Source organism: Arachis hypogaea, chromosome 14 (assembly GCF_003086295.3).
Source record: "Arachis hypogaea cultivar Tifrunner chromosome 14, arahy.Tifrunner.gnm2.J5K5, whole genome shotgun sequence".
Classification (NCBI taxonomy): domain Eukaryota; kingdom Viridiplantae; phylum Streptophyta; class Magnoliopsida; order Fabales; family Fabaceae; genus Arachis; species Arachis hypogaea.
Genome location: NC_092049.1, coordinates 13,291,052 through 13,302,285, shown reverse-complemented (window position 1 = coordinate 13,302,285; position 11,234 = coordinate 13,291,052). Strand labels below are relative to the sequence as shown.

The 11,234-nt window shown below is 37.4% G+C and overlaps 2 protein-coding genes across 2 annotated transcripts; one reads left to right on the top strand and one right to left on the bottom strand.

Annotated features, from left to right (window-relative positions):
• Positions 1-927: 927 nt before the first annotated feature.
• LOC140178483 (uncharacterized) lies at positions 928-2,811 on the bottom strand. Its single transcript, XM_072215577.1, has 2 exons — positions 2,624-2,811; positions 928-1,915 (listed from the first exon to the last, which is right to left on the bottom strand). The coding sequence occupies exons 1-2, from the start codon at positions 2,809-2,811 to the stop codon at positions 928-930; spliced, it is 1,176 nt and encodes a 391-aa protein (XP_072071678.1).
• A 4,782-nt stretch (positions 2,812-7,593) lies between these two features.
• Positions 7,594-9,407, top strand: LOC112741594 (stilbene synthase 3-like). Its single transcript, XM_025790609.3, has 2 exons — positions 7,594-7,869; positions 8,200-9,407. The coding sequence occupies exons 1-2, from the start codon at positions 7,692-7,694 to the stop codon at positions 9,189-9,191; spliced, it is 1,170 nt and encodes a 389-aa protein (XP_025646394.1). The 5' UTR covers positions 7,594-7,691; the 3' UTR covers positions 9,192-9,407.
• The last annotated feature ends 1,827 nt before the right edge of the window (positions 9,408-11,234 follow it).

Sequence of the window (11,234 nt, the reverse complement as noted above, 5' to 3'; positions counted from 1 at the left end):
TCTGTGTCATTGACTACCAGTGTTCATGGTTTGTTGTTGCCGCCTACTGTGCTTTTTGTCTACTCTGTTTAGTGATTTTAGGTAAGTCTTAAATCTGGTTTGCCTCCTCTATTCAGTGATTGTTCACTTTAGTGGTTTGTGTTCACAAATCACAATAAAACTATTCTTCACTTCTTTGTAGGTTGAATTTTTTTGTTGAATTTTATTTAGCTGAAAACTTGAATTGTTAATTTATTATTATGGCGTTGGACATAGTTTTTCAAAAATCAAATACTTATGCTACAAAGTGAACAGATTCTCTGTGAAGGATGACTGAAATATGGTGTAATGCACAAACAAAGGTAGCAGGTTTTTTAGGGTAAAAAACGTAAACAAGCCAAAGGGAGAACAATTTGACACGAATAAGCCAAAGCAAAATCTGATTCATCAATCAACCAAAGCACATTTTTATGTAGTTCGAACTAATGTGGTTCGAACTCACTTTCCAAGTAATTCGAACCAAACAAGTTCAAATTACACATTATAACCTATAGCCACATAATTCGAACCAATTTGGTTCGAACTCTAACTTCATAATTCGAACCAAATAGGTTCGAATTACACTGAAGAAATAGTCACCAAGTAATTCGAACTAACATGGTTCGAATTACTCAGAATTCGTTCCACACAGCAATTTAAGTTACGAACATAGTTTCCACATCATGTCTTAATAAAACTCGTACAGTTATTTATTCCGGTGTGCATTAGACATACATTTCGTTTAAAACTGTGGAGACAGAACATATTCATTAACTAAAATCCCATTCAAAGTACATCGCACTAACGTTAACAAATTCTATCAGTCACCAACTACAAGTAAGAAAACCGATAATAGTGGAATCTAAACGCGAAATTGAAATAACAAAAGTACCAAAGCCACCAATACACCTAATCATGTCCCCGTGTGTGCTCTACTCCTCCGAGCTGTGGGCAACTCCGATGTGTGTGGCCAGGCTGCCGACAAAGCCTACATCTCTTTGGCCGGTTCGGATCTGCCTCGTCCATATTGGTCCGTATCCGAGTGGACCTGGGATGACCCTCTCTCGCACGCCTCTTATTGGGGTCAGGGATGACAGTCGGCCCGTCATATGGTGGCCAGAAACCCTCCGGAATGGGAAGTGTGAAACCCATCTGATACACACTAAAGACCGAACTAAGATGATACACCTGGTGGACGTAAGGCTCCCATGTAAGCCGTGAGTAGGCACAGCATGCCAGTGCGTGGGGACACGGGAAATGAAGTGCCTGGAAGTATCCACAGTCACATGTGTGAGATGCAAGCGAGACTCTGTAGCTACCCAGTGAGAAAGAACCAGTCGGAGTTGTCTCTGCGATGGTGAACTCGGAGTTATCCCTGTCGTACACAGTAACCGTGAAGCACCTAGCCGTCTTCAAGTTGGCCTCTATACACTTCACCAAGTGCTGACTAAATTGTTGTCCGGTTCCCATCTGCGCCTCAGCCTCTCTCCCTTTGCGAACAAATAATTCAGCCAACCTTCCGTATGTTGCCTTCACCAGCGAGCACATAGGAAGGTTTCTGACACCCTTGAGGATCGAGTTCACACACTTAGATATATTCGTCGTCATGTGTCCGAATCTACGCCCCTCATCACAATGCTGTGTCCACAACGAATACTCAATCAGGTTCGCCCAGTCACACATCGCCGGGTCTTCGGACCTAAGAATATCAAACCAGTAATGGAACTCGACCTCGGTCTTAGCGTATGCCGCATTCACAAGTAGACTCCTTGCGTCTTTGCCGTTGAAGGTGAGGGCAAAATTTGCCGCAACATGTCGAATGCAGAATGCCCGGTATGCAGACGGAGGTAACCAGCCTCCGTCAGGAGCCTCAAGCGCGGCCTTGATGCCGTTATGCCTGTCCGAGATAACTAGCAGACCCGGCTGCGGTGTCACATGCTCACGCAGGTGGGAGAGAAAGAAGGACCACGACTCAGCATTCTCACCCTCAACTAATGCGAATGCAACAGGGAGTATGTTGGAGTTCCCGTCCTGTGCAATCGCGACAAGCAACGTTCTCCCATACTTGCCATACAGATGGGTGCCGTCAATACTAACTAGGGGCTTGCAATGATGGAATGCCTCGATACATGGTGGAAACGTCCAGAATAGTCTGTGAAAATAAGCTCGAGACTCGTCCAACTGTCCACCGACACGAACAGGGCTCGTCCTTAGCACTGCAACAGTACCAGGCATCGTCAACTGGACTCCTAACACCCACCTTGGGAGCTCGTTGTACGACTCATCCCAGTCACCATAGATGAGGGCAACAGCCTTCTGCTTCGCCAACCAGACCCTCCTGTAAGTCGGCCTAAACCCAAAGTGTGCGGCGGTGGCATTTAGGAGCACCTTGATGCTGACGGATGCATCAGCCCTAACCATTGGCATAATGAATGCCGATATCACATGGTAATCCAAACTTTTGTGGTCGCTGGAAATGGAGGTGGTGAGACAAGTATGCGGTCCGTTGTAACTTTTGACCTCCCAAATGCCCTTGCGCTGTCGGAGACTAAGCCGAATCAACCATGTGCACCCATTGCCGAACTCAGAACACTTGCCCACATACCGGCGATAGTCAGACTCCACGACCTTGTACTTTACCCCTCGTCGGATGCTGTAAGTCTTAACACTTAACAGGGCCTCTTCTTTATCCGGAAATTGCTGACCAACCTGAAACTCTGTCAGACCTGCAGACCCTTCAGCATCTCTAGCGCCAAATCCAGCCGGCTGCCCAGGAATCCCCTCCTGCCTCATGGCATCCAAGTCCAAAGAGGAAAAATGTGGAGGGTACTGCTGCATGCCAGAGCTAGAACCACCGCCCGCCCCAGTAGGCTAACTTGCTCCAACATCATCGCCACTATCATCAGCAATCATATCCGGCTCGACATCATCGTCCTCTGGATCATCCAAGAATCCATCTCCAACCCCAGCCGATGCAGCACACTGTAAAGCAGTCCGCAGATATTCCCCTTCTCCGACCTCGTCGCCTACACTGCCGTTGAGATCAACAGCGAACGAAGGGGAGGCGACAGGTTGGACGGGTGGCTCGTACGCAGGGACGGAGGAAGATGCAACAGCAGGTCTGGAGCTAGAACCGGCTACCGTGGCTAAAGTGGTGGTATTCCGGTTCGAACCCCCCGAGCTGGACACTGCGTCAACCAACTTTGCCAATAGTTCTGGTGTCCTCACCTCTGGAAACTGCCGGTGACAATGAAACATGACCTGCAAGTCCTCATCACTCCCGATCATGAAACAATCGTACTTTACGGTTTCCTGGAGCACCGTGATTGGAAATCGATAAAAAAAACTTCTTAACCCGTTTCACACCTTCCAGACCAAGTTTCAGCAGTACAGAGCTAACAAGGTCCTCATACCTCGTCGTAGGCCTGACGATAATACAGAGAAGATCCTTATCAGTGAACTTCACACCGGAACGAGTTTTCCTCTTAATGGATCCTCTGTGGTGAACCAACACTGCGAAACTCTCCTCACTAGCCATGTTACTCCTCTCTAATGATAGCAACTCATGTTCACACCATATATATACAGCTCTGGTCCTCACTAATTCGAACCAGCCTAGAACGAAATATGGTCTGTGTAATTCGAACCAAGCTGGTTCGAATTACTTGAGGAGTGTAATTCGAACCTATTTGGTTCGAATTATAAAGTTAGAGTTCGAACCAAATTGGTTCGAATTATGTGGCTATTAGGGGTGTTCAAAACCGATCCGGACCGAACTAAACCGATGGATCGAACCGAAAAAACCGAAAACCGAATTAACCGAAAACCGAAAAAACCGAAAAAAATGATGTTTTGTGGTTTTTTTACGGTTCGGTTCGGTTTTCGGTTCTTGCCACCAAAACCCTAACCGAACCGAACCGAACCGGTTCTTAACAAAACCCTAAAATTAAAACTACCCCACCCCCCAGACCCAGACCCAGACGTGACTCGTGAGAGTGAGACGGCCACACCCCCACTTCTCCTTCCCCACATGCGCGACAGCTTCCCTCTCCAAATCCTAGATCGAAGCCTTCCTCAATTCCTCCAAATCCCACCGCCGAACAGAGGAGAACCCCCACCGCCGGTGCACGACCCAGCCTCCACCCAGCAGCGTTTCTGGAGCCACCTCTGACCACGCCACCTGCGAGCTCGCCGCCTCCAGTCTACCCAGCAGCGTTTCTGGAGCCACCTCCGACCTCGCCACCTCCGACCTCACCGCCTCCAGTCCACCCAGCAGCGTTTCTGGAGCCCACCCACCCAGCCACCGATTGTCCGATTCAAGTGCATATGGAGTCCGAGCCATCTATTCAGGTAAACTTTGCTGATTTGTTGTTCAGTTTAGGCCTAGGGTTATAACTTATCAGTTTATTGATTTATTGTTTATTGCTGATTTATTGTTTATTGCTTATTGATTTATCAGTTTATCAGTTTATCAGTTATTCAGTGCTGGTTCTGTGCTTAATGATTTAAACTTCAGCTGCTTGTTTATTGCTGGTTCTGTGCTTGTTTATTGCTGGTTTTGTGCTTGTTTAATACTGGTAAAAGTGCTTGTTTTTTATTGGTTTTGTGCTTGTTTAATGCTGGTAAAAGTGCTTGTTTTTTGCTGGTTCTGTGCTTGATTTATTGCTGGTTCTGTGCTTGTTTATTGCTGGTAAAAGTGCTTGTTTATTGCTGGTTCTGTGCTTGTTTATTGCTGCTTAATGATCTAAACTTCAGCTGCTTGTTTCTGTGATTGATTTATTGTTAAGATTATTTGGTTTTGTTCAATTTATTGCTTGTTTATTGCTGGTTCTCTGCTTGATTTATTGCTGGTAAAAGTACTTGTTTATTGCTGGTTTTGTGCTTGTTTAATGCTGGTAAAAGTGCTTGTTTTTTTGCTGGTTTTGTGCTTGTTTAATGCTGGTAAAAGTGCTTGTTTATTGCTGGTTCTGTGCTTGATTTATTGCTGGTTCTGTGCTTGTTTATTGGTGGTAAAAGTGCTTGTTTATTGCTGGTTCTGTGCTTGTTTATTGCTGCTTAATGATCTAAACTTCAGCTGCTTGTTTCTGTGATTGATTGAATTACTTTTGAAGTGAATTACTGAATTGTTGTTCTGGTATTATTGCTGTTCTGTTGAATTACTAAATTACTGAATTAATTACTTTCATGTGTTATAATTTTTAAATCTGTTGAGACTTGAGAGTTAATATATTATTCTGATGTGAAGTATTATGTGATTTATGATGAATTCTGATAGAAACATAAACGGTTAATTTATAATCTATGTTATTGAATAGAAGTTTGATTATCATAGTAATGCAGTTTCTAAATGGCATAATAATCAATGATGCAGTGATCTATCCTATAACTTTTTGGAAGGAGCAATCCCAGAAAGTCTTGGAGAGTTGACATCATTACAGAGACTGTAAGATTGTCTAAAGTTGAAGAAATGAAACTTATAAGACAATGAGAAATCAGTACTAAAGTTCTGTGGATGCAGGAAAGTCAGCAGCATATTAATCCATTCATCTCAATGTCTATATATTCAATTCTGATACATTGTTATCCTGCTATTAATCCATTCATCTCAAATTCAATGTCTCTTTATTATTAGAATGTATAACTATTAGAATGTATAATTAGATTAGAATGATTTTCTACTAGTGCTATATTATTATTATTATTATTATTATTATTATTATTATTATTATTATTATTATTATTATTATTATTATTATTATTGTGTATTTGTGTTTGTCGATTTCAATGTTATGACTTTGTAAAATAGTATGGTAATATTTTTTTTGAATTATTGAAAAAACCGAACAAACCGAACCAAACCAAACCGAATTTAATTGGTTTGGTTTGGTTCGGATGGCTTTGAAAAAAAACCGAACCAAACCGAACCGCACTTTAATTAAATGATTGGATTGGATGACTTTTCTCTCAAAAACCGAACCAAACCGCACCGCGAACACCCCTAGTGGCTATGGGTTATATGTGTAATTCGAACCTATTTGGTTCGAATTACTTGGAAAGAATGGTTCGAACTACATAGAAATGTGCTTTGGTTGATTGATGAATAAGATTTTGCTTTGGCTTATTTGTGTCAAATTGTTCTCCCTTTGGCTTGTTTACGTTTTTTACCCGATTTTTTATGTCGTAATTAGTTATTTATTGCAGTAATTTAATTACTTTATTTATTACTTAACTTTATTTTATGTCGTATAAATATGTGAGTTGTGAATTTGTGTTTTGATTTGTGATTGAACTTTGTTATGAATTGTAACTTTTAACTTATGAATTTGTGTTATCAGATTTTTTATAATTTTTAATTTTATATTTTACGAGTCACATTTACGTTCTGTCTTACAATTCAACGACTACGATTTTGAACTAACTTTTCGAGTAGAAGTAAAAACTACGAATTCACTACCTTGTCTCTGGTTATATTTTATATTTTATCAATTATGTTATTGTTTAATTTAGTCAAGCAAGACTAATTAATTAATTAATACCAGACTCATATTTGGTGGTAGACTACTACTCCATTGTCATCCACCAAACTCCTCACACACAGAGTCAAACTAACATGTTCAATTTCAATAATGAAATTTATATAAAAAATGATAACATCACTTATAAATATACAATAAGTACTAGCTAATTGATATATAACAAACATTTTTGCTTCGAAGAGATTTCAGCATGACATGGATAAATGGTACAAACGAAGCACGTGATGCCCAACTGCCTACTGCATTTGTTCAAATAGGCGCCGTTACAGATATAAAATCTTATGTTCCCCTATTAACAATTCTGAGATAGCTTATTAAAAATTGCTACAGTATGATACAATAAAAAAAATTAAAGGAAATTAAAGGAAAATTTTCACAAATAAATAAAAAATAAAACATACATTAAATAAGAACAATAATATTTAGAAGACTACGAAAAAAAAACAATTCAAACAATCTAAAGTTATCTATATTTAATATTTATTAATTATTACTAAAAATTATATAATTTTAGATGTAATAAATATATAATTACGGATGTTTTATATATATATATATATATATAATGTTATATAAAATAATTTTAAACATTATTTTTCTAATATTACTGCAATAACAAATGTTAGATTTATATTAGATTTTTTTTATCAATTTAAATTTTAAAAAAAATAATATCATGAAAAATATTATATTCTGACAAAGAAAAAAAAAATAGATACATAAATCACCAGATAAAATATACGATGCCAACAATCTGAGCCGCCATTAACATACAATAATGACAATATCATGAATTATACTAAAAGTACACAAATATATATGTTAATACATGGACAATCAATCATAGTCAAAGTAAAACAATAAAACAACGAAGAAGTCAGAATACATCTGCTGACGGTTTGAATCCAGGAACATTATTACGAGTTTACTACACTTTGAGTTGTTGAGCACGTTTTATATATATGTTCCAATAATTCCTCCATTTAATTCCACTTATGCCCCTAATCTGATGCATATAAATATTCCCCCTCTCCGTGTCTGATTCTTCACCAAAATACCAAACACATAGCTAATAAGCTTTGCTATCCCAAAGAACATAGCGAAGCTTTGCTATCCAAAAAACACATCTAAGAAAAGATGGTGTCTGCGAGTGAGATCCGCAACGTTCAAAGAGCAGAAGGCCCTGCAACTGTATTGGCAATTGGCACGGCAAATCCATCAAACTGTGTTGATCAGAGTACATATGCTGATTACTATTTTAGAGTAACCAATAGCGAGCACATGACTGATCTCAAGAAGAAATTTCAGCGCATTTGTATGTATTTTTATTAGGTGTTTTAGCTTTATTTTATTTAATATTTATTAAGAAAAAATTATCATTTTACTTTTATATTAATTAAAATGCAAAATTAACATATTATACAATATATCAGATTCACCGTTTGATATTAATAGTAATAACTACTTAATTATTAACATTACTTTTATAATTACAAATTTGGATAAACTATATATTCAAATAGTATTTAAAGATTTAATTAAGTCACTACGAAAATAACTCAAAAATAACATTATTGCTATATATTTCATTTTCTAGACTTTATCAAAGATAATGATGAATGCAAATTACACATGATTATTTCAGGTGAAAGAACACAGATTAAGAACAGATATATGTACTTAACAGAAGAGATACTGAAAGAGAATCCTAATATCTGTGCATACAAGGCACCGTCGTTGGATGCAAGGGAAGATATGATGATCAGGGAGGTACCAAGGGTTGGAAAAGAGGCTGCAACCAAGGCCATCAAAGAATGGGGACAACCAATGTCTAAAATCACACATTTGATCTTCTGCACCACCAGCGGTGTTGCGTTGCCTGGTGTTGATTACGAACTCATCGTACTTTTAGGGCTCGATCCATGCGTCAAGAGGTACATGATGTACCACCAAGGCTGCTTCGCTGGCGGCACTGTTCTTCGTTTGGCTAAGGACTTGGCTGAAAACAACAAGGATGCTCGTGTTCTTATCGTTTGTTCTGAGAATACCGCAGTCACTTTCCGTGGTCCTAGTGAGACAGACATTGATAGTCTTGTAGGACAAGCATTGTTTGCGGATGGAGCTGCTGCGATTATCATTGGTTCTGATCCTGTGCCAGAGGTGGAGAAGCCTATTTTTGAGATTGTTTCGACCGATCAAAAACTCGTCCCTGGCAGCCATGGAGCTATCGGTGGTCTTCTTCGTGAAGTTGGGCTTACATTCTATCTTAACAAGAGTGTTCCTGATATTATTTCGCAAAATATCAACGACGCGCTCAGTAAAGCTTTTGATCCATTGGGTATATCTGATTATAACTCAATATTTTGGATTGCACACCCTGGTGGACGTGCAATTTTGGACCAGGTTGAACAGAAGGTGAACTTGAAACCAGAGAAAATGAAAGCTACTAGAGATGTGCTTAGCAATTATGGTAATATGTCAAGTGCATGTGTATTTTTCATTATGGATTTGATGAGGAAAAAATCTCTTGAAGAAGGTCTTAAAACCACCGGTGAAGGACTTGATTGGGGTGTACTTTTTGGATTTGGTCCTGGTCTCACTATTGAAACAGTTGTTCTCCGCAGTGTAACCATCTGATACGCTTAATTATATATCTCTGCATATATGTGATTGTGTTATTTTTTTATAGATTTTTTTTGCTCTAAAATAAGGTCTTGATTTGGCCCATATGTTATTAGTTGAAAGAAAACTTAGACAAAGTTGTCTATAGTTATTTGTTTATGCGAAATTCAACATCAAAGTTTGTAACTGTTAGTAAAGTATAAATTAAATTCTTTTTTTTTTTTTGAGCAACATGTCACATACCAAGATATATTTGGGTTGCATTTTCATCTAAAAACAAATATAAGCACCTTCGTATGAGGTTCCACTTATAATAAAGTAAAAAAGTATTAGCTATGATAGTATAAGGCTTGATAGTATTATGTTTGTAATTTTTATATTATTGTGTGTCGTAATATCCCATATAATTACCCTCCAACTCCCTGCCTCTACTCCATCTTCTCTTACCCTTACATACACCGAACTCATCTTGCATTTTATCTTCCCTAATTATTGCAAAGTTACAAATTCGCATATCGGACGATGTGGTCTTCAATAAGGAGGACATTATTTTTATTGTTTGTTGTTGTTGCTGCCAGTGGCTATGGTGGGGTTGATGGCAACGACACTGCTAATGATAAAAAACAAGTGGTATATTTTTTAATTTTATGAAATATGAATCAAATTTAAAAAGAATAACGATGTAAATTAGTAAGAAAGTTCTTAGTAGTCTAAAATTGAACATTATAAGCAAAGTGGCTTCACTTTAATGGGTAGTCTTTTTTTTTTTTTTTGCCAAATCGAATTAGCAAATTTAACGGGTGACCTATACATTAAACTAGTACTATCTCTAGTAGTTAAAATTTGAGTGAGAAGCATCTATGGCCAAACCTCGACACCATTAGCTATAATTTTTTAGTTAGAACGTCTCAAACCATTTAAAACATGTAACGAAATAGTATCATTTAATACTTCCAAAATAACAAATCTGATAACAATTAAATAGATATTTATAGACAATGATTAACTTGAATGACACTTGGGAATTAGCCAAAAATATGCTTGAAATCCCACAGGCAGAGTTTGAAACTTCCATTCCGATCACCTTCAGATGCTGAAGCCATGCAATCCTTGTGTCTAAACCACCCTCGTCGAAGAGATTTTCTATAAGGGAGATAAGGAAGGAATACTGTGCTCTGAAGAAATGGCTGCTACCACGCTATTGGAAGAGTAGCTTACTCTTGCTTGTAGTGTTGAACGTGTGTTTCGAGAATGCAAAGGTTGCGTTTATCGCCGTCATTGTTAGCTTGCTCTTCAAGTCTACCACGCTATTCCCTCTTTTTTGGCCGCAGATGGGTGCGTGGGGGTGGTTATGGTAAGGATTTGGGATATGAATGAGGATGGGATACGATTAGAGTTTAGGATTAGGTTAAGTTAGATAAAAAGGATAATTTAAAAATTTTGGATAATTTTTTAAGATATAAATAATTTTGTCTATTAGAATTTATTTTTTCTTAAGTAAAATGTTAGTTTTGTTTTTTTAGTAGATTTATTAACGTTTTAAATATTCATGGATACAAATAGTAGTTTATTTGAAATGATATTTTAGGTAGTATTTGTTTTTAGATATTAGAATTAAAATTAGGAGATTAGGACTTAATATTATGTTTAATTGTTAAAAACTGGAAATGAAATTTCAGTCCTAAGATAAAATTTGAGTTCCTTTAATACTCTCTAGAAAGTGAAAACAGATGAAATTGAAATTCATAAAAATAGAGATTGAAACTTTGATAATACTTATTTCTAAAAATACCTTTAGTTTCAAATTATAAATACTAATGTATCAATAGGTGTTAACGTACTAATTAATTCAATTTTTTATTACTAAATATATATAAAAATAAATAAAAATAAATTAATTAGTATGACAAGTTATCTATAATTTAATTAAAATGTTTTAAATTCAAGTTTTAGAAATAAAAAAATATTTGTTTATAAATTATATATAATAAATAGTATTTTAAGTTCATGTCATATTAATTTGCAATGCCGGCGTTACCACTTCTTCCACTTTCTCAT